This window comes from Lithobates pipiens, unplaced genomic scaffold (assembly GCF_037356315.1).
Source record: "Lithobates pipiens isolate NorthernLeopardFrog02 unplaced genomic scaffold, aLitPip1_a1.2 Scaffold_13, whole genome shotgun sequence".
Lineage (NCBI taxonomy): Eukaryota > Metazoa > Chordata > Amphibia > Anura > Ranidae > Lithobates > Lithobates pipiens.
The window spans coordinates 267,513,929-267,538,481 of NW_027507718.1; the positions used below are offsets into that span (position 1 = coordinate 267,513,929).

Genomic DNA, 24,553 nt, shown 5'->3' on the forward strand with positions numbered 1-24,553 from the left:
TCCAGCAGTTTGAGCTACTTTTGCTCCCTATGTACATCGGTGAGCCTTGTCCGCCCACACTGTTGCTGGTTTACCGGTTTTCCTTCATTGGACCACTTTTGGTAGGCCCTAACCACTGCAGACATCCCACAAGAGCAGTTTTGGAGTTGCTTTGACCCAGTCATCTAGCCAATCTGTCACTCAAATCCTTGACCCTTCCCATTTTTTTTTTTTTCTGCTTTCAACATGTCAACTTCAGTAACATTTTTACATGCTGCATCATATAGCCTGTCCACTTTTAGATGCCATTGAAACGAGATCATCCATGTTTACACTGATCAGCCAGAATATATTATGACCACTGGCAGATGAAGTAAATACTAGTTCTAAAATAAAATGAGCATTTAATTGTACAGTACTAATGTCTATTTTGTAATTTTGTTATATAGAAGATGACAAAGGCAAGCGTGAGGTTTCACCATGGACAATGGAAGGTGAAGCCAACACAGATCCTTGGCCAGGCTATAGATATACTGGAAAACTTAGGCCATACTATCCACTGGTAAATTTAAATTTCTTGGTCTCTAATGTGTTACATAGGTGTGTGAATACCGTTGCAAAGTAAGCAAATGACTTTTTGGGTGTTTTATCTTCTGGCTAGATGATTTCCTTATATTTTCGCAGTGGTCTTTTCGTTTACAGATCAATACTGGAGTTGCTCCGAAAAGATTCTGTTTTCTTCATGTGTTTTCTAAAGCCTGGTACACATGGGCAGTTTTTTTTTTTTTCATTCAACCCAGCGGGCTGAACGAAAAAAGAAAATGAAGCTTGCTGTACCAACTAACTATGCAATGCTAGTACGGCGATCTCCCTGGGCACCGCCTCCTCGCCAGGACAAAGTAGGCAGCACTCGCAGCCACTGGCTGTGCGCACTGATCAGCTGCTGGTTTCCAGCATGCTCGCTCAACAAAAGCCGGTTGAGGATAGTAACTGCCGAACTGACAGTTTTCAGATGATTTTCGGCTTGTGTGTACCTATCACAAGAATGGTGGCCACTATGCACACTTTCCTTCCAACGGCCTCTGGTCTTGTAACTTACCCTCCTGTAGTTTAACAGTGAGCAGCAATGTAATTTGCTGTGGTGGGTGGACCTAGGCGTCTTGGAATCCCCATTATGAACTACCCGCTCACCTTTCTTCATTTGGGTGACAGACCAGGAGACACCTGGTCTGTCCTGGTCGCCCACACCTGCAATTGAAAGGCTATGCAAAAGAGTACTGTTTCGCTCTAAAAGCCCCTCCTATTATACTTCACTCATTACTCAGTTTATACTATATGCACTTGGCACCTATTTTGCAAAATATGCATGTGATGTACAACATTTAAAGTGGTTGTAAACCCTTACAAACCACTTTGACCTACAGGTAAGCCTAGATTAAGGCTTACCTGTAGGTCCAAGCAATATCTCCTAAACCTATATGGTTTAGGAGATATTTGCCCGAAAATGGTCACCGCTGTCTACGGCGCATGCGCCGTAGACAGAGGCGCGCAGGCGCACTAAACGCGTCAGTTCCAAGAATGTAGTTGCCACATTTGTCGACTCCCGTGCGCATGCGCGGGAGTGACGTCATCGCGGCTTCGCCGCTGTCATTCGGCGGAGCTGCGAGACGCCACCAGCAAGATGGATGCGGCAGACTACAGGGGACAGCGGCGACTTCGCTGGCTCCTGTGTCAGGTAAGTGACACATAATGGGCTACTATGCGATGCATAGTAGTCCATTATGCTTTACCTTTGCAGGGAAAAAAAGAGGAAGTAAACCCATTAGGGTTTACTTCCTCTTTAATATGCCCTATTTTATGTATTAATACATGTAGCTAAAAAGACCATGTCCTACAGTGTATGCTGCTATTTAGTGGTGCACTTCTGGCTCAGCCACAAAAATGCTCAGTCCCACTCACATCTACACCTGTTGTGTATACAAATAATCTGTGTATCATGGGAGTTCAGCAGGTGACAGAAAACAAGCCACCATTCGTATAAGAAGATCCAAATAAACTGCTCGTGCTCTCCTCCTGTGTATTAGGCTGCTCACCTCACTATTTGACCCCTGCTACACCAGTGGGTCAAATAAAGCAGTTCCCTTCTGGGGATATTACAAGTGACTGATGTAAAGCTGACACGGGAAGTCCTCAATTCCATACACTTCCTCTAAGTGGTTGACAAGCTCTCCAAGTGTGCAACGATCAGAATGGTGAGATCTAGTGCTCTCCTTTTTTAAAATCTATTTATTCCCATAAAACATGAGTCAAACATACTCGCAAGTAAGGCAGTATAAGCTGTGCTAGCTGTACAAGCATAGATACAAATCGAACTGGATAGCTGCGGTGTGACGTCGGCACGTGGGCCCCATACCCTAAAGTTGTATCTGCAAGGCGTAAACTTCTTAAGTAAATGTGAAGCTAAAGACGTCCCTCCGCTGTTTAAATAGTCTAAAGCTGATATAACACAGCAGCAGCTAATCAGCCGCTAATCGATTTTACTTGGCTGCGTCTGCTGCTGTTATATCAGCCTAAGGCCCCATACACACTTAGATTTTATGCAGATTTTTGTCTTCAGATTTACCAAAACCATGTAGTGCACGTGCCTGTCTGATGGAATACAAATTGAAACTCTTAGGTTTATGACCTCATATTACATGGTTTTGGTAAATCTGAAAACAAAAATCTGCAGAAAATCTAATGGTGTGCATGGGGCTTTAAACTCTATTTAAACAGTGGAGTGACGTCTTGCTGAAGAAGTCTACACCTTGACGATATGCGTATAGGTGGTGGAGCCCACGTGCTGACATCACACCATGGCTATCGAGTTTGATTTGTATCTATGCTTGTACAGCTAGCACAGCTTATAGTGCCTTGCTTGTGAGAAGGTTAGACTCCCATAAAAGAGGAATAAATTGATTTTAAACAGAGAGCACTAGATCTCACCATTCTGTTTTTAGACATATGCTGATCGTTGCACACTTGGAGAGCTTGTCAACCACTTAGAGGAAGTGTGTGGAATTGAGGACTTCAGGTATCCGCTTTACGTCCGTCCCTTGTGATATCCCCAGAGGGGAGCTGCTTTATTTGACCCACTGGTGAAACAGGGGACAAATTGAGAGGTGAGCATGAACACAGTTTATTTGGCTCATCTTACACGCATGGTGGATTGTTTTTTTTTTTTTTTTTTTTTTTTTTTGGTTCACTGTCACATTTATTGTTTAGAATTTGATTTGGTTTTAAACAGTAAAGCCCTATACACACAGGCCGAATGCCGGTCAACGTCGGCCAGTTTCATTACATTACATTGCATATGCCAGCTGGTCTGACAAACAGCATTTTTGGCTGGCTTCTGTCGGATAAGAAAGCTGGAAAACCAGCAGCCGACAGGCTCCGGATCAGCGCAAGTGGCCGATGGGAATGTTCTGGCGGTGGGCTATCCCCCTGTTAGAACAAAACAGCTCAGTGGGGGAGATCACTGTACTAATATTGGATCGTGAGTACAGCAGTTCCGATCGGAGCTGCCCTTTTTTGTTCTTGTTCAACCCATTGGGTTGAACGGGAAAAAAAAGTGTGTACCAGGTTTAAGTTTAGGGAAACCAAGTTCAACAAAAAAACGATCGTTTTTATTGCACTAATGGAACTGAACTATTGTAAATATTTTATAAGGAATGCAGAATTCTTGTGCATAAGTCTGCACTATCACTTCTGTTTTTCACTGTTTGATTTACAGACGCCCATGCGACCTGTCCCAAGTTATATACAGAGACCAGATTATGCAGATCATCCTTTAGGTAATTTTTATATGTCTTTTAATATATACTTAACGTCTATTTTGTGTAGATGCTAAAGGGGATCCAAATATAAGTGTATGACCGCTTGTCCTTTGCGCAATAAGATTTATCCTTAGCAGTATGCGGAGTTCTTTCGGTTTGTACTTTCCCCTGGGAACTGTACAAAAGTAATAGGGCTACAGTTAATAGCTAAAGGCAATTTTATTAATTTTTTTTTGGATGGAGTGGAGAGGGACTACAACACCTTTCAGTTTTTATTGCCATTTGTGCCCCCTTTAGGGAGATTCACCCTCTCAGGTTGACTTGTTTTACCATATCATTGAACGTGAAAGTAAAAAAAATCCCAGCTTTTGGTTTGACATCTGAATCCTAATAAAGGCTATGGGACGGGAAGTGAATGACCATCTCAATGAACCACAAATTGGGGGGGGGGGAACAAACCTGAGGGGTCATCGTAACCCTACGGACTAAGACTGGGATGCCATTAAAGTTCACCTACATGTAAGGACAGGAGTCACAATACTTTTGTTAATATAGTGTATATTTGGCTACTGGCTGACTAGCTGCAAATTTTGTATGATGTGTACAGTGAGATGCGCTGATACTGTAACCTATGCTCTACCATCCACTACAGAGGTACATATAGAAACACACTCATGTCAAAGACCTATAAATAGAGATGTATAGTTAATGGTGCATTTTTTTTTAGACACAGGAGACTTGTTGGCAGTTAAATCTGCTAGTTGAGATCTATCCAGCACTGTTGTATCGGTTTTGGTTAGACTTATGGTCATTTATATATTTGCTTTTTTCCCTAGGAGTGTCAGAGTCTGAGCAAGCCTTAAAAGGAACCTCGCAAATCAAAGTTCTTTGTGCAGAAGATATAGAAGGCATGCGTATAGTGTGTAAGGTAGGTGTGGGTGTGTCTTGGCATAATGTTAGTGGTCTTGAGTCTCAACTACTGATTCAACATAAAATTTATTTATTTTTTCCTTCTCTATCTTTCTCAGCCCAATGATGGACAAATCCTAATTCTATTTAAGATTCCAGCATTTAGTTGTGTAGAACACTAAAATAACAGCGTTCTATTATAAAAAATGATTTTGTTTTTAACTTAGCTGGCGAGAGAAGTACTTGGAGTCGCAGCCATGATGGTTAGAGCTGGAGTCACTACTGAGGAGATAGACCATGCTGTCCATTTGGTAAGAGCTAATTTCACTTGGAATTAAACAGCAGCATGCTTGGAAATGGCTTTTTAACCCTTTAGAGCCTCTCGGCCCTTTAAGGGGTTTAGAATGCTGAGGTTTATAATCTTGTGACAGCCTTGATTGGCTGTCACTGTGATCTCATCATCAGAAAGCTACCGATCACAAGCACCGATTGTGAGCTTTCCATTAGCCGCGTTAACTGCCAGGGGTGCATGCTCTCGGCACAGCAGTATGCAACCAATTCACGCAAATATGCGGCTGCTCAGTGCCAAGGCCCACCTGCCGAGATGCTGCATATTTGTTTATGCCTGTCACCAATGGGTTTATGTCATGGCTTCTATATCGCATCTGTGGACTTTCAATTTACAGTAATATAGTAAGTGTTCCACAAATAATGAAAAATGGGTGAGCCACCTTGGTCTGGGGGGGCGAGATGGTTTTAAATACTGAACTTCAGGTGCTGGGAAAAAAGTTGTGTAGTTGGAGCCTAAAAAAAAAACCTGATCTGTCCTTCCCTCTTTCTTTTTTTTTTTTTTTTTTTTTTTTTTTTTAAATGCACAGGTTTCCTATTCTCTTTTAAGACTTAGTCTATTATACTCTGTTCTTATTTGGCTTGTTTAGAAGGCACTGCCTGGTTACTTCATCATTGAATTCCATTTACAAAACTAAAATTAAATTGGACTAAAATGCTTTATGGCAGAGTCTGAAAATTCTCACCAACTGTTTAGTCATGTTTTTTAAAGCTGGGGTTACTTTTGTGCGGCTGCGGTTTGCAGTCTGTCCTGTGCACTTCTGTTCACCGGTAAAGGTGCACATTTTTCCCTGAATTCGCACCTGAACCGTAACCAAAAATGCACAGAACCCTTTTCAAAACAACATCACAGCCTTCCCTGGGCATGTGTGAATCGGCTCTGTTAAAAGCCAGTCACACCTGCATGTTATGCGAATAGAATGCGGTTTAAAAAATGCATCCAATTCACATATATGTGAACCCAGCCTAGTAGACTTTGCATGAATAGTAACTGTGTACAGGACATCTTAAGTTTGCAATTTTACTGAAAAGTACATTGGCTGAAATGTGAAAAGGAAAGGTAATTTTTTAGTTTTTGATACAACATGGATTGCATAGCAATTGTGTGAGATATAGATATCTATATCTCTATCTCTGTCTCCTATTTATTTATTTTTTATGCAAAAGCAGAGTTGCCCTTAAGGTTTGCTTTAATCTGCCACACATGCACATAGGATTGAAAATTTTTATCTGTTTGTGCATACAGAAAACTCAAATGTTTCATAGTGCATCTGTTAGCACAACATGTCTTGGTCTAGCGAGACTAATTTTGCCATTGGAAAGCTGGGAGTAGAGAAAGGCATTAAGGGGGTGGCAGATTGTATAGTCATTGTTGCATAATTTACATGTATGTACTGTATATTTCAGTATGCACATAATACTTAATTGGGACAATATCATCTTAATGTGCTTCTTGCATATTCACTATAGGCATGCATTTCAAGAAATTGTTACCCTTCTCCACTGAATTATTATAACTTTCCGAAGTCATCCTGCACATCAGTAAATGAAGTGATCTGCCATGGTATTCCAGACAGGAGGCCTTTGCAGGATGGAGACATTGTAAACGGTATTTCTAAGCAATACTAACTACACAAAATAGAGAAGGAAGATTGCCATGGATATTTTTGAGTATATGCAAGTGCAGGCATGTCATTTTAACTTACCTTTGTGGTGTTTTCCAGTGGACATTACGGTTTATTGCAATGGTTATCACGGTGATCTCAATGAGACATTTTTTATTGGAGAAGTTGAGGAGGGAGCCAGAAAGCTTGTCCAGACAACCTATGAGTGCCTAATGCAGGCTATTGATGAGGGTGAGTGCTCTGTTGATAAGTTTGAGAGACTATATTCTTCACATGTGGCTTGTCCTTAGAAGAACGTATGATTAACTACAAACTGTAGTAATGTTTTTCTGTTGCGTTGCTTAAAAATAAGGAAGCATTACTGGCTGGAGGTTCAGTGCAATCTATTGACATACAAAAAATTTCGAATGACTTTCTTTTGTGACACCGTTAGCTTTTTCTGGTGTGATTTTGAAAGGACTTTTGCCATTTTAACCTTTTTAAAGGGGTTGTGAACCCTTGGTTTTTCACCTTCATGCATTCTTTGCATTAAAGCGGAGGTCCACACAAAAATGGAACTTCTGCTTTTTCGGAACAACCCCACCCACCACTCCCCCCCCCCCCCCCTCCCCCCAGGGTATCGCATTTGGCACCTTTCAGGGGGGAGGGGGGTGCAGATACCTGTATAATAGGTATAACAGCACCCGTTTCTGGGCATAGATCACTGCGGTGATCGTGGTGACATACGCCCCGCCTGCCGTCGCCCCCCCCCCCCCCCCCCCCCCCGCGCCGCCGTCTACAGCAGTAGGGAACCAGGAAGTGAATCTAGTGGGTCTCCTTGACATTGAGGTCTGTGTCATATACCCCAATTGTAACCCCACTTCTTTCTCTCACACCTTTTAAAAGTTTAGACGCACATAAACATGGTACCGTAGAGATTTGCGGCGACTCTAACCTAGTTCTCTATCCGTTCCTGGACAAATCACCATTGCTGAAAGTGGGTTTGTGCCTGGGGCAAGCCTAGACCTTGGGTAGCAAAATCAATCTTATATTTAACCTAAATTGCAAGGCGGACTTCGTCTCCCCCACTTTGCCAATTACTTTCAGGTGGCCCAATTAGCAAAATATCACACTTCCCACAAAACTCCTCTCTGAGTAGCACTGGAATCGGTAGTGTGAACCCCCCTCTCTGTGGATAACCTGTCACTTGCCACTGCTTACGGTTGTGGGGCAATCTTAAAAACGAAATTCAGATTCCAATCCCCTCATAACCCTTTTTTATCCTATCTACGCAATCCTGCTTTCTATCCAACATGGATGTCCCCCTCCTTTAATCGATGGTCTGCGGCCAACCTAATCCGAGCCCATAAAGTCACAACCCCTGACACCTTTAAGACATTCCTCATTCTTTGTATAATGTACGGAATTCCTAATTCCGAAATTTTTCTTTTCTCTAACTTAAACATTCCCCCCCCCCCTTCATGACTCCTCCCTACCAGACATGATAAACTTTAAACGTATTTTCAAGAAAAATCCCCATGAACAGGGCTTGATCTCTTCTTAATACTTAAAACTGGTAGACCTCTACACTACCTAAACAAATGGGAATCTCACCTGGGCCTACAACTGGACGCAATGGAGTGATCCAACTCTGGGGGCTGCCACAAACTCGGCTGTGCAGAATGTTGTGGCCTATGAAGCAAATTACAAAGTATTAATGCGCTGGTACCTGGTCTCTTCCGGGATAGCCAAATATCTTCCTGCCTACTTTCCTGCTTGTTTCCGAGGTTGCCCAGACAACAGCATGCATTTTCATGTATGGAGTTGCCCGCAAGTCCAGTCTTACTGGGCCAACATTTTCCGTATCATTTCCACACTTATTGGCAACACCATAGCCCCAGACCCAGCCATTGACTCTACAATCCTCCTAAGGTCAGACCTATAAATGCTCTCAAATGCTTATCCTACAACTCAATCATTCTCAGTTTCAAGGACTTAGACCAGAGGTCTCAAACTGGTGGCCCTCCAGCTGTTGCAAAACTACAAGTCCCGTCATGCCTGTAACTGTCAGCCTTGCAATGCCTCATGGGACTTTTAGTTTCGCAACAGCTGGAGGGCTGCCAGTTTGAGACCCCTGACTTAGACACTACTTTGCTAACTATGCAACAGCTCTGACTGGAGTCCCCGGTAATCAATCTTGGTACATAGGAATCATATTGGTTCCTGGATTTCACCTACCAACATTTTACCAAGTGTCCCCAAACCAACTCGCACCACGTAAGCCTTACAATGTTATTTCATGCCTTGTTTTCTGTTTTTTTTTTTTGCTTGCTATGCATATTCTGTTACAAAGGGCTGCGTCCCTATCTCTGCAATGTGTCATTACACTGCTAATGCTTCCCCTTATCCTGGGGGATTGTTTACTTTTGATGCATCCTGTCAAAAACCTATTCTTTCCTTCAATAAAATTTCTGGGCAAGAAATGTATTTAATACTTGGTACAAAATCATTTTGCTGCTAATGACAGCTTCAAGATGTCTTCTGTATGGAGAAACTAGTCGCATGCATTGCTCAGGTGTGGCCCATTCTTTCTCACACAGTCTTCAAATCTTGACGGTTCAGTGGGCCTCTTCTATAAATTCTTAAAAAAAAAAAAAAAAAAAAAAAAAGTTAATTGGCTTCAAGTCAGATGATTGTTGGGGAGTTTCCTTGGCTTTGTGTTTGGGATCATTGTCTTGCTGAAATGTCCGCCCTCATTTAATCTTCATCCTGGTAGATGGCAGCAGCTGTTTATCAAGAATGTCTTTGTACATTTTTCCGTTCATCCTTCCTTCAATGACATGAAGTTTACCAGTACAGTGTGCTGAAAAACAACCCCACACCATGATGTTCCCACCTCTAACTTCATTGTTATGGTGTTTTTGGGGTGCTGTGCAATGCCATTTGACCTCCAAACATGGTGTGTATTATGACATCCAAGGAGTTAAATTTAGGTCTCATCTGACCAGACTATATTCTCCCAGTATTTTCATAGGCTTGTCTAAATGTTGTTGTGCAGCTAACTTTAAAAAGCTTCATCATGCTTTTACTTCAGTGATGGTGACTTGCGTGGTGGGCGTGCATACTGGCCATGGCGGTTGCTTGCATTACAGATTTTTTTTTTTGTTTGAAACAATTGTGTCTGCAAATTCCAAGTCTTTCTGAAGCCCTCTATAAGTGGTCCTTGGCTCTTGGGCAACTCTTCTGATAATTCTTAATTCGCTCTGTCAGCAATCACAACCTGGTTGTGGCCAGTTTATGGTGAAATTATTCTTTCCACTTCCGGATTATGGTCCCAACAGTGCTCACTGGAGCATTCAGAAATTTTAAAATCCTTCTGTAACCAATGCCATCAGTGTTTTGCAACAATAAGACAATTGTGAACAACGTGAAATAAGTGTAGCACTAATGTACAATATTAGAGTCAACTAAATTGAATAGTGTGTAATAAACAATGAATAACTTGAATAATAAAGACAATGCTTATGAAAAACACTGAAAGGGACATAACACACAGTACATAAAGCAACAGTTTCAAATATGTGTACAAAAAAGTGAACGTGATAGCCACTGGAAAAAGTCAAACGTGAATGAATCCAAGTCCACAAATGAATTGTCATGGCATCATTGTGACTTAAAAAGAAGATAGTCCACCACCAATTATGTGAAGGCCAATCAAGCTTATGGTGTGAGACACACACAGAATTGCGGGCACCATATAAACTACCCCTGGCTGGAAGTCAGATATTCCTATGGTCTTTCCAATGGCCTTCTGGGTTAGTGACCCCCAAAATGGTTAGACGAGGCGCAAGATGAATATGCTCTCCCGTATGGTGTGATTAAAAGAGCAAAAGAAAGGAGTATTTTATGAAGTAAAAGGAACACTCACATTTGTGAAGGGGAAAAAAAAAGCGATTTGATAAAATGTGACGCAATGGCATCAGCAGAGCCCATCCCGACACATTCACCCCAGATATCTCATTAGATGAAACACGTCGGAACAGGCTCTGCTGATGCCATTGCCTCACATTTTATCAAAGTGCTTTTTATCTTCACAAATGTGAGTGTTACTTTTTACTTAAAGCAGAGCTCCACCCTAAAGTGGAGCTTCCGCTCATTGGAACCCCCCCCCCCTCCAGCGACACAATTGGCACCTTTCAGGGGGGAGGGGGGTGCAGGTACCTGTACAGTACAGGTATCTGCACCCACTTCCGGCATAGATATCTGCGTAAAGGGGCGTAGCTTCTGCAGATATCTACGCCCCTTTCCGAATGTCCCCCGCTGTCTGCTGGAAAACACACGGATCCCAGAGACAGTGGGGACCATCCTTATTGCGCAGTGCGACTCGCGCATGCGCAGTAGTGAACCGGGAAATGAAACCCCAAGGCTCCACTTCCTGATTCCCATACCCAAGATGGCGGCGGCAGCAACCGAGAGACGATCGAGAGATCGGCTTCGGGTGCTGACATCGCGGGCGCGCTGGGCGGGTAAGTGTCATTATTTTAAAAGTCAGCAGCTGCAGTATTTGTAGCTGCTGGCTTTTAAAAAAAAAACGGCGGACTCCCGCTTTAATAAAATACAAATTTTTCTTAATGGAATTACACTGTGTGGCCCTCCTTTTTTCTTTTAACACCTCGTCTAACCATTTTGGGGGTCACTAACTCGGAGAGCCACTGGAAAGACCATAGGAATATCTGACTTCCAGCCAGAGGTCTTTTATATGGATGCCTGCAATCCTTGGTGTGTCACACCATAAGCTTGATTGACTCATTAGGCGTATGCCTGTCTGTGTCCAAGCCTTCCGGTAAGCCTTCACATAATTGGTGGTGGACTATCTACTTGCAACCTCTCTATATATCTCCGCTTGAAGTCGCAATGATGCCATGACAATTCATTTATGGACTTGGATTCATTCACACGTTTGACTTTTTTTTCCTGTTGATATCACGATCACTTTTTTGTACACAATATATTTGCACTGTTGCTTCATGTGTTTTTTTCATAAGCATTGTCTTTATTATTCACTTTCTCTTCATTGTTTATTACACAATATTCAATTTTAGTTCTAATATTGTACATTTAGTGCTGTACTTTTATTTTGTTTGAATGTTGAGTTGGCCCACCCTGTGGAGCTCTAACCGCTTCAGCTCCTCTGGGAAGGCGGTCCACAAGTTTAGGAGTGTTTATGGTAATGCTTGACCGTTCTTTCAGAAGCGTATTTGTGAGTTCAGGCACTGATGTTGAAGCCTGGCTCCCGGTCTCTGCTCTAATTCATCCCAAAGATGTTCTATCGGGTTGAGGTCAGGCCCATCAATTCCTCCACCCCAAACTTGCTCATGACTTTATGGACCTTACTTTCCGTACTGGTCCACAGCATTTGGTGGAGGGGGCATTATGGTGTGGGTTTTATTTTTTATTTTTTGCAGGGTTTAGGGCTTTGGGCCCCTTTATTCCAGTGAAGGGAACTCTTAAGACGTCAGCTGTGGGAAGAGTTTAGGGCTGGCCTCTTCTTGTTCCAACATGACTATATACCGATGCACAAACAAGGTCTGTAAAGACACAGATGAGCGAGTTTTGGGTGGAGGAACTTGACTGGCCTGCACAGAGTTCTGACATCAAACATTTGGTTGAGGCCAGGACTCCTTTGGAATGAATTAGAGTGGAGACTGCAAGCCAGGCCTTTCTAGTCCACATCAGTGCCTGACCCCATAAATGTGCTTCTAGAAGAATTACCTAATATTCCCATTAGAGAAACTACAGAGATGTTATATTGCGATGCATGCGGTAGGAAAAAATGGTTAGCATGACATATAAGTGTTACTAAACCCACAACCGTAAAATCAGTCTGTGTATATGCAGTAAAGGAATAGAGCACCAGTGCAAGGGGTTTGTATCCTGCAGTAGAGCCTTTTTATGTATAGCCATAACCTTACAAACTAAAATTCCACTGAGAGATGAGATGTGGGAGGTCACAAGCCAGCGAATAATCCTATATTTGTTCTTCACAGTGAAACCTGGTGTTCGGTACAGAGAATTGGGCAATATAATACAGAAACATGCTCAAGCCAATGGATTTTCGGTTGTTCGAAGCTACTGTGGACATGGCATTCACAAGCTATTTCATACAGCACCCAATGTGCCACATTATGCTAGTAAGTTTCTACCATACCTAAAACATGACTTGGAATAAAGCGGTGTCATTCAGGTTTGCAATCTCCTGCCCTTTCCTTGACTCCTGCAGAAGACTGTGTGGCCCATATGTATGAAATCTTATTTTACACCACATATGGTAATTTCCAAAATAGCACTTCTCCAAGCCCTTAAGCAGCTGAAAATGGATTATGTGATCACTTATAAAATAGAAAATGTATTTACAATGATTTTACGAACCCCAGTTCAGAAAAGTTGGGGTGATGTGTAAAATCTACATAAAACAGATTGCAATAATTTGCAAATCTCAAACTTGGGTTTTCTATAAGCTATTGTGAATAAAATAAAACATATTGAATGTTTAAACTGAGAAAATTTACAATTTTAGGAAATAAGGTAATTTTGAAATTGATATCGGCAACACATCTAAAAAAAAAAAGTTGAGGCAGCTATGTTTACCACAGTGTAGCATCACCCTCCCTCCTTTTTTTTTTTTTTTTTTTTTTATGGCACTCCTATAAATGTCTGAAGTTTTGAAAGAGGAATGTTGTCTCATTCTTGTCTGATATAGGATTCTAACTGCTCAACAGTCCTGGGTGGTCATGATCATATATTTTGTTCCAAAATGTGCCAAATTTTTTTCATTTGGTGAAAGGTGTCGACGGCAGGCAGGCCAATTAAGCACCCAGACTACTATAAGCCATGCTGTTGTCAGAGTTGCAGTATGCGGTTTAGCATTGTCCTGCGGAAATATGCAAGGTCTTCCTGAAAAATGTCTGGTTAGAAGCATATGCTGCTCTAAACCATGGATCTATCTTTCAGCATTGATGTTGCCTTTCCAGATGTGCAAGCTGTCTATTCTATGCACAATTGCACCCCCATACTATCCAGATGCAGGGTTTTGAAAGGATAACAAGCCAGAAGATCCCTCTTCTCTTTAGTCCGCAGGATGCGGTGCTCCATTACCAAAAATAATTTTGATTTAACTGACTACCAAACTGTTTTCCACTTTGCAACAGACAATTTTAAATGAGCTTTGGCCCACAGAAGCCAATGGCATTTCTGGGTCATGTCCAGATATGGCTTCTTCTTTGCATGATATAGCTTTACCTTTTTTAATTTTTGTATGGTATGGTGAACTGTGTTCAGACTGATTTTTGGAAGTATTCCTAAACCCATGTAGTGTGAGGTCTTCTCAGAATCGTGTAGGGGTTTATTTATTTATTTATTTTTTTTATTATGCAGTGCCGTATGAAGACCCAAAGATCACAGGAATCCAGTATTGCATTTTGACCTTGTTCCTTGCACACAGATTTAATATTCAATATTCTGTATTGTAGCCTCCCTGGCGGCATTTCCGAGTCTGGCTCGGGGTGAGATTTCATTACCATAAGCGGTATTCCCGAGCCAGACTCAGGATCCCATCGCAAGATCCATGTAAAGGTTTACTTGCCTTGTCCCCTGAATCCAGCGATGTCTCCCTGCTGTGATCAGCGAGCCGCTCGTCTTGCTCGATCTGTGACAGTGCCGAGCTCTGTTCCCTGCGAGCATTGCGACGCACGTGGACGCAGTTCGGCCCCAAATTCAAAAAGTAAAAAACACGGTATAGATACAGTATACTGTAATATTACATATTTCAGTACTGTATCAAATAATTACACATCCCCTTTGTCCCTAGTGGTTTCTCCAGTGTCTTGCATGCAGTTTTATATTATAAATACTGTTCTTTATGCCTGGAAACTGGAGATTGTCCATAGCAACCAAAAAATGTCAGTTTACATCAAAAATGGTTTTAGACCAGCTAGAAAACGGCGGTAATAAATTAGAATCACTTGCAGAATTGAGCGATGGTAATTTGTGGGGAAATTCGTCATCAAACACTAAAAGTAATGACAGCGACAATTCTGCAACTCAACAAATTTCAGTGTTTTTTTTATTTGATTACATTATTGATTAATTTTTATTATATTATTTGTTATAATATATATTTGATTTCATATTTCAAATTTTATCATACCCGGGATGTCTATTAGACTCTTGTTTTGGACAGATTTAAGTGAATTATTTCAAAGAATTACAGGCCTACAATATAAAATGCCAAATTTCCAAGCAAAATAATGGTACCGCTTTCAGCACCTAAAATCTGAAATAATCATACCGCCAGGGAGGTTACAGTATATTAAACCCACAGCCAAAAATGTAATATATTGCAGCTTACCAACTATTTGATGTGGTGGCTGCATTACCTTGTTTCTCTGTTTCCACCTGGTGATCTGCCCAGTGACACAACTTCTGTATTGGACAAGTACCCCACTCTGGATGGAGGAGAACAGGAGGCATAGTAGGCAGCAGCTCTGTCTGGAGGGAGGTGTTGGCTGTAGTAGCAGATATAGATACATTTAACAAATTGAAAACCACTCATACTTAATCCGTTACAACAGGTGGTGTGTGTGTGTGTGTGTGTGTGTGTGTGTGTGTTTTTTTTTATTTTTTTTATGAAAGGTTTTACATAAATGGTTTGTCTCAGCATTCGTAACTGATACGTTTTGCAGGAGAACTTGTTCTGTTGAAAAGCAACTGGTTTACTGACCATATCACCAAGGGAAAATAAGAGAGCATAAAGACTAATATTTATTTAAGGTACTTATATAGCGCCGTCAATTTATGCATCACTTTACATATACATTGTAAATTCACATCAGTCCCTACCCTCAAGGAGCTTACAATCCAAGGTTCCTAACTCGCATTCATAAAGTAGGGCCAATTTAGACAGAAGCCAATTAACCTACCAGCATATGTTTGGCATGTAGGAGGAAACCGGAGTACCCGGAGGAAATCCACGCAGACAGGGAGAACATGCAAACTCCAGGCAGGCAGTGTCGTGGGTGGGGTTCAAACCAGCGACCCTTTTTACTGCTAGGCGAGAGTGCTACCCACTACACCACTATGCCACCCATATAGCTATCTCAGCTAAGGTTTAGTATTCTGCAATCATAATAAATGTTTGCTTTTGGGTTTATTACCATTTTAGCCCAATTTTTGCATTAAGGAACATTATTCTGGAATTCTTCAACAATTTTTAGACTCAGTTTTTCAGATGGTTGATTAACATGTACTTCTCTTTACTTCCAAAGCAGACTTTCTAAGATGACCTTTTTATTCCCCATCGGGTTACTGACCTGGTGCCTATTAACTTAATAATTTGAAAAATGTTCTTCCAGCTCTTGTTGGTGCCAGTTATTTTGCCAGCTTTTTGTTGCCCTGTCCCACCTTTTTTGATGACCTGTTTTCACCATCAGTTTTTAAAATTGCTTTTTTTTCCCCCTCCCTTAAGATGGTACTTTTTTTCTCAGTTTAAACATTTGATGTGTTTTCTATTTGATTAAAATATGGGTTTCAGATTTGTTAATCCTAGTATTCTGTTTTTATGTAGTCTACTCATCGTCCCAACTTTTTTTTTTTTTTTTCTGTTGAATACTAGAGTATTTATATAGTTGGTGGCTACAGTGACTTTTCAGGGAGTGCACATTTTAGATTATAAATGGAACATTTACCAGAGAAAATATTTTCACTTTAAATGTTCAGAAGTAGATTGTATGAGCTACAATAAATCTTGTGGAATCCTAAGGGTGTGTGGATGCAGCCTCCTAGCAAAGTTGTAATACTTAAAAAGTGACAAATGTTCTGTTTTATCAGACTAGCACCGACTGTTTAAACCACTTGCCAATCTTACGTCGCTGGACTTTAAGTGGTTATACCAGAATAATGGCTGCAGCTGTAGGCATCATCCCAGTACTGTTATTTATTTTTTTTTGCCGATGGTCCGCTTTCTTGTAAAAGCAATCCTAGCGTCTGCCTTCTATTTCCTGATCTTGGTGTGATCAAATGCTTTTAAGGGAAGAGGACTGATCTGGGGTCTCTCTATAAAGAGTATCTGACAGCAATAAGTGTTTAACCCTTTCATAAGCCTATTTTTGGAATTTGGTGTTTACAAGTTAAAATCCATATTTTTTGCTAGAAAATTACTTGGAACCCCCAAACATTATATATATATATATATATGTATATGTATATAGCAGAGACTCTAGAGAATAAAACGGCGATTGTTGCAATATTTTATGTCACACGGTATTTGCGCAGCAGTGTTTTTAAACGCAACTTTTTGGGAAAAGGGACACTTTCATGAATAAAGAAAAAAAAACGAAACAGTAAAATTAGCCCAATTTTTTTGCATAATGTAAAAGATAATGTTACGCCGAGTAAATAGATACCAAACATGTCACGCTTTATAATTGCACGCACTCGTGGATTGACGACAAAGTACAGTACCTAAAAAATCTCAATAGGCAACGCTTTAATTTTTTTTTTTTTAAGGTTACCAGGTTAGCGTTGCAGAGGAGGTCTAGTACTAGAATTATTGCTCTGACGATCGCGGTGATACCTCACATGTGATTTGAACACCGTTTACATATGTGGGCGCGATTTCCGTATGCGTTTTCTCTGCTTTGCGAGCTTGCGGGGACGGCGGGCGCTTTAAAAAAAATTTTTATTTATTTGAAAATGAATAAATTGTTTAAAAAAAAATTAAAAAATTTGATCACTTTTATTGCTGTCACAAGGAATGTAAACATCCCTGGTGACAGGTACTCTTTATGGAGGGATGGGGGGTCTAAAAGACCCCCCATCCCTCCTTTACACTTCAATGTATTCAGATCGCCGAAAACGGCGATTCTGAATACTGTATATATTTTTAAAACCGTCGCCATTGGCAGCCGAGTAAACGGGAAGTGACGTCATGACGTTGATTCTGTGTTTACGATTAGGATACTGGAACGAAGCCGATTATGGCTTCGTTTCAGTTCCTCCCCAGCAGCCGGAGGCACCGGATCTTGAATCGGTGCTCCCGATCGAGCGGGAGGAGGGGACGTCCCCCCCCCCCCCCCCGCTCCTCCGGCATAACAGCCGAGCGGCTTTTAGCCACTTCGGTTGTTATGGCTGGAAAGCCAATCACCCGCTGAAAAAAACGGTACCGGGATGATGCCTGCAGGTGCGGCATCATCCCGGTATAACCCCCGCAAGCCGAGTATGCACATCTGCGTACGCTCGGCGGTAAGGGGTTAAAAAATAAAATGCAGTATAAAAATACTTTTTTTTTTTTTTTTTTTTTAACAGGCCCGGACTGCCCGTCGTCGTTATACGTCAGCTGTTTGAAGAGGAATATCGTTATGGCAGCAGCTAGCTGCTGTAACCCCAGTATCCTCTACAGTCTGGTTTAAGATAAGTGGTCTCTGCGGCGGATACGCCATAAGATCACACTTACCGTAGCCAGCGACAGAGGCGATCGGGTCCTCCCTGTGGCCTGATGTGGAGACGACAGGAAAATGGCCCCCACCCATCCCCATATCATTGCAGGGCAGAAGGCAGACGCGCCCTGTCCCGATTTTACCTCGCGTGCAGAAGCGAACGCATACGTGACTACCGCCCGCGTATGAAACCGGTGTTCAAACCACACATGAGGTATTGCTGTGATTGGTAGAACAAGAGCAATAATTCTAGCCCTAGACCTTCTCTGTAACTTAAAACATGCAACCTGTAGAGTTTTTTTTTTTTTTAAATGTTGCCTAAGGAGGTTTTTAAGGGTAAAAGTTTGTCGCTATTCCACGAGCAAGCGCAACTTTAAAGTGTGGCATGTTGGCTATCAATTTACGCGGCTTAACATTATCTTTCACAATTTATAAAAACAAATTGGGCTAACTTTACTGTTTTATTTTTTAAATTAAAAAAAGTGCGATTGTAAAACCACTACGCAAATGCAATGTGACAGAGTATTGCAACAACCGCCATTTTATTCACTAGGGTATTAGAAAAGAAAAAAGTGTAATGTTTGGGGGTTCTAAGTAATTTTCTAGCAAAAAAGCCTGTTAACTTGTAAACAATATATCTCAGAAAGAGACTTGGTCCTTAAGTGGTTGAAGTGCCCCTGTCCCCCGACACAAAGTCTAACACGCGTCGGTCCCACATGTGTGAGGCATCACCGCGAATGTCGGATCATGAGCAGTAATTCTAGGACCAGACTTCCTGTATCTAAAATGGTAACCTATAAAGGCTTTTAAATCATCGTCTATGGATAGTAAAATTAACATAGTTTGTCGCTGTAGCACGGGTGTGCGCAATTTTAAAGCGTGACATGTTCGGTATCTATTTTCTTTGGCCTAACCTCCTTTTTTTTCTTTTACCCAAATATTGGATTATGTATTGTTGGTTTTCATTCAAATTGTGTATTTTTTTTTTTTCCTCCAAAAAGTTGCGTTTGAACAACCTCTGCACGAATACTGTTTGACAAAAAATAAAACCTAACAATTCTCTTGGGCCTCTGCTTTAAAAAAAAAAAGTAGATGGTTCTAAGACATTTTCTAGCAAAAAATACTGATTGTTACATGTAAACAAAGTGCCATAAAAGGCCTGGAGGTGAAGTGGTTAAAGCCTCTCGTCTGGGAGGAAATTGGTCTCATTCAGTCATAGATATTTTACCTTTCTTTGTAATAACTTGCTATTCTGTGTTGTGGCTTAGAGTTTGGAAGCAAATTTATGATTTTTTTTTTTTTTTTTTTTTTTTTTTTTCTTAATGTAGAAAACAAAGCAGTTGGTGTGATAAAACCAGGTCATGTATTTACAATTGAACCAATGATCTGTGAAGGTAAGCCAGAAATCCTGTCAAGATTGTATAACGTTTTTCCTCTTCTCTGATATATGCTTTGTGTGCAGAATGCCTCAAACCAGAACTGTACTGACCTTATTTACCACTATTGGAGGGGCCGTATACAACACGTTCTCTGGTTATGTAGAGGGACAGGAACAAGAGTCATTCATTCCTTATAGTGAAAAGTTTACTTATTAAGTGCACTGAATATATGGAGGTTTCACCAATGCAGTTTTGCATTATTAGAAAAAAGGGGGGAAAACACTGCGCTGTGACTTAACTGAACAAAAAAACAGCTGCCAACACTTAAAACAAACAAAGTTCAACAATTTAGGGGTAAAGATAGTGTAGCGCTTCTACAATAGTGAATGCGATAAACACACACATAAACAAAAAATTTATAGAAAGTGGTCACATAGGAAAGTCCATGATCATATGGGAGAAGTCCAATTGAAATGGAGAAAAAACTCCGTGATGTGACTGGTGCAGAAATAATTAAACCGCTTCAAGTGAGATGGGGATCTTGCTAGTCAGGTACACTCGAATATATCAGCTTGTCTGCAGACATTAGTAAAATAGATGAATACTCTTACCAACTGTGTTGGACTCGCACGGTCTTACGACGGTTGAGTCAGAAGAGCTTGCGGTCCTGACCTAGGACCAAAGGGTGGATCAGTGAAGGTCCGTCAAGTTGATGAGGAAACTCCAAACAGCTGTAGACCATACGATGTAGCTCACGAATGGAACACCAGGGTAGTTTCTTGTCCAACTCAGACGTGACTCGATCGGCACAGGTACCCCCAAATATGGAGTAGACTATGGTGTGGGTTTTAAACCAAAAAAGGGAAAAGAAAAAGAAAGCTCCACATGGTGCGGGTCAGACGGTCTTAACCGGCAAATTTATTTGGAAGTCAAATAATTCAGTAAAAATTAAGACTTAGTGATCACATAAAGGCTAAATAAAAGAATAAAAATAAAAGCAATGTGGGGTGCCAACAGCTAGCCCGACGCGTTTCGACATAAATGTCTTCAACAGGGGCATGATGGAACCCACCACATTGCTGACAAATTTATGGAGTTTCTAAGACAGCTCCGCCTAAAAAAGGGGCGGAGACTCTGATCTGAGACAACCCCTTACAAATGGACTAAACGATCATAGCAGACTATAAAAGAGCTTATTCAGTCATAGTATACAAATACATATAACCAATCCATTATCCATATGAAATAATAACCTCTCATACAACGGCCTGGCTACTCGAATTAAATTACACAAAAGCACAAATATCAATAAGCATATCACGTGCATTTGTCCCGTCTGTATTTCACTTATACCTCTGTAGCCAGAGGAAACCAATACATAACCGGTACAAATGCAGCATTATATCTAACACATAGAACATGGCCACCAAACATGCAACATTATCACCATATGTGCTGTGAATCTGCCACTTAGAATTATTTACTCACAGTTGTGTTGTATCAAGATGGATCTATATATGTCATGGTAGCAGTGGCTGATAGTGATCTGCCTTTATATGTAATTAGATGGATCATAGTGATCATAACCTGCTGGCGATGTGCAGCTAAAACAAGATGTATATGGGTTGCCATAGCAGCCCATGCTGTGTGGGATGTGTATTGACTACGTCCCGGTCATGTGACGTAATTACGTCCTGACCCTTGGGACGCTTATCCTACCTCCACCAATCACAGGTTCGCACACTGCGTCGCCGTGAGGGGAGGATCTAAAGGAGGCGTACATCTTTCGCGCCACGAGGTCACGACGCGACGTGGGCCGAGAAAAACAGCACCTTATCTTTTTATTGTAAACTACGAATCGCATTAATCCATGATGTAAAGACACCTTTGAACTCCAGCCTGTGTTACAATAAAAGATTCTTCTATAGATACAGTAGCGAAGCAAGCATTATCCATACATTTAATGGCACCCCAAACACTGCGCGATTTTTATTTTTTAGCATAAATCACGCTAAAATTGTAGCAAAAAATCGCAACGTCAAACGTGCCTGGCTCTGCCATAATTTTGGTACATGATCTTTGCAAAAAAATCAAAATGAAATGCTGCTACTCGCGAGTTACTGAGTTTAGCAGCATTTCCAAGCTGTTTCAGGCATTTGGCGCTACAAATGCCTCTGAACATCGGTCGCTTTTTGAATGCTTTTTTATTTTATTTTTTTATTTTTTTTTTTGCTTTCCAAAAAAATGCTTCCAAACTGCCTAGAAACGACTATAAACAACCCTGTGTGCGTGTAATAAGATAACAGAGGAGAGTTCAGGGGCAGCTGAAAAAAAGTGCCTGACTGCATTTACCAGCAGCAGTGTACATGAAGCCTTAGGTGTGAATGGAGCCTAATACTAAAAGCATTTTATACAGCCTTTCTGAAATGCCTGTTTTCATGCATTTGATAGGTGGATGGCAAGATGAGACCTGGCCTGATGGTTGGACTGCAGTGACGAGAGATGGAAAACGGTCAGCACAGTTCGAGCATACCCTTTTAGTCACAGAGACCGGTTGCGAGATACTTACAAGGAGATTGGAAGACAATGGACGTCCTTATTTTATGTCTTAGCATACACCTAATGTCTTTGCTAGTTGATATATAAATGGCATTTTTACATGCAAGGTACCTGAAGGAGATGTGGGATTTTATCACATAAGTGTCTATGCCTGTTAAAACAGAGCAAAAACACAGTACCGGTTGAAATAGTAAATGTGTTTAAAGAACTTAATGATGTTTTGAAACAAGAAGATAACCAAACTTAAGATGGCTTTTCTTCTCTCCTTTTTTAAATATCGGCACATGCCATTTAATTTAGGTTTTACAATTTTTTTGCCCTTGATGTGTCAAATTTCTCCACACTGCCTTCTTATTTTTGTCTCATTTAGACAGGAAACACATGATGCCTCCATACCAGACTTTCTACTGAAAATGGCTGTATCCTACAGAATGGCTTTTTTTGGGGGGGGGGGGAGGGTGCTGCTATTTGTTTGTTTTTTGTCACTATATATAACTAGCTATGCATTTCTATTTAAAAGAATGACTTGATTTTTAAATCTGGCTGTCATTTAGGCTGCAAGAGTCACCTAGTTGGGAACACACCCATGATCATTGCTTGATTTTAAATCTATATTGGTAGTTTATGGCTTCATTCATATAATGTTGCTGTAGGAAACATTCATTGAAACGGCTCACCTTTGCTAGAAGACAGACATGCGTGGAAAAACTGTCCGTCTTGCAGATTAAGCGGAACTCCTTGCAAAAAATTGAAATACCTATGTGAAATGTTTAAATCCCAAGGGATTTGTTACTCTGTTCAGCCTACCTTTTGATAAACGCACTACTTTCACATTTCATAGTTAGGCAGATGCATTTTATTGTCTGTTTTGAGGCTTTCTATTATCTGGCTTGCTATTGCTGATTCATTGTCCTGTAGGAGTAGAAAGGTGATGCCAAAAGCTACAAAGTTAAAATAGGAAATAGCGATGTCTTCTGCCAGGCAGTACAATGTGACAAAGGCTTGTGAATTGCAAGATGGGCTAAACAGAATTACAGATCCTTTTGAACGTTAAAAAATAAAAAAATAAAAGTGCTTATGTGTTTTATGTATCAAGGTGTTTTTTGGAGTTCAGTTTCAATATGTTTTGTGTAATATTGGTGCCTTTTTTGTCGTGAAACTTGGCTAACTTATCGTACTTTAAACTTGTGATCATCTTGACTACATTACCCAATTTGGAATCTTTGCGGCCAGTGAAAAACGGTAGTTTATTTGGCAAGCAGCACTGTATAGCTAACGGCAAACAGTCTGATTACATTAAACAGCTGGATACTAATCTCTTTGGATGCTTTTTGTAATCATTGCCTTTTGCACTGTAAGGCCGGTTGGACACAGTTTGAATCTTGGCCAGTTCAGCAAGAACCGGCCACGATTTGAACCGTTAATGGACAGACTGAATGTGTCCCAAGTTACTCGAATGCTCAACTTTGGTACAACCAGCCTACTGGATTCTCTTGCGATTTATCACTAGTGGCGGCTATAGCCGCTACTAATCTTCTTTCAGTGAGGATGGCTTTCCCTGCCCCCTACCGTGAGAAGACAATTGCTGCTTCCCCTGTCAGCGCTACCTGTGTTGATAGGGGGATCGTGCAAATTTCTTTCCTGCAACCCGAGGGTGCAGGACAAATTTTTACTGCATATGGCCAGCCTGATACCATTTTAGACATTTTTAGAGACTGTGCTGGGTTGTATTTGAAAAGCCTGGTGTTGCTTGCATGGATGAGCACACATGGCACGCATGGACATTTTTACACACAGGTGTTGAATGTCTTTTGTCATGCAGCACCTATGTGTACATACCAGTTTCTAAAGATTGTATACGTAATTTTTCCTTAGTAAATTTGCTTCTTGCTGCAAATATAAGAAGATGTAAAGCACAGACCTCATATTTTCAAAATTATACACACATGATCTTTGAGAACTGTTTGCCAGGTTCTTTAATCCAACATGACTGTTCTGTGAGTGTGATATTAATTATCAGCTCAATGAGTCTGTTGAAATTAGTTAAGCTCTTTCTTCAGTGTATGTTTTGTTTTCTGTTGTATTTACCCATCTTTACCTTTTTTTATCTTGGTTTCTGGGGCGTGTTGTATACCGTGCAAGGCCCTTGTTTCTCTTGGAATGCAGCAAATGTACACTAACATCTTCTACAAAAGGACTTGTCAGAATTTCATTGTTCATTAAAATTAAAAAAAAAATGGTTAAATATTCACCGGTTCATCACCTATTATTGCATTAAGGTCTGCCTGTTCCAAAGTTTTGATATGCTTTTCAACCAAATATTTGTTAAATTAAAATGTACTGAAACACCATTGCTGCAGAGAATTTTGTGCTTTCTTTTTTGGATTATTTTTTTTTCTGTGAGTTAATGCTATCTGCATTTGAATTGGCTTATTTAATGGACACTTTTAGGCAAGGCTGTCTTTGCA

At 40.8% G+C, this 24,553-nt stretch overlaps 1 protein-coding gene across 2 annotated transcripts in view; it reads left to right on the forward strand.

Moving 5' to 3' along the window:
- Positions 1-24,336, forward strand: part of METAP1 (methionyl aminopeptidase 1) — a 69,959-nt gene extending 45,623 nt beyond the window's left edge. For both annotated transcript variants that reach the window (XM_077476588.1, XM_077476589.1), the window contains 9 exons: positions 429-541; positions 3,752-3,812; positions 4,631-4,722; positions 4,931-5,014; positions 6,522-6,660; positions 6,776-6,907; positions 12,703-12,846; positions 19,476-19,541; positions 21,978-24,336. In XM_077476588.1, coding sequence (XP_077332714.1) covers positions 429-541; positions 3,752-3,812; positions 4,631-4,722; positions 4,931-5,014; positions 6,522-6,660; positions 6,776-6,907; positions 12,703-12,846; positions 19,476-19,541; positions 21,978-22,138 — 992 coding nt within the window. In that variant the 3' untranslated portion in view covers positions 22,139-24,336. The remainder of the gene's footprint in view (positions 1-428; positions 542-3,751; positions 3,813-4,630; positions 4,723-4,930; positions 5,015-6,521; positions 6,661-6,775; positions 6,908-12,702; positions 12,847-19,475; positions 19,542-21,977) is intronic.
- The last annotated feature ends 217 nt before the right edge of the window (positions 24,337-24,553 follow it).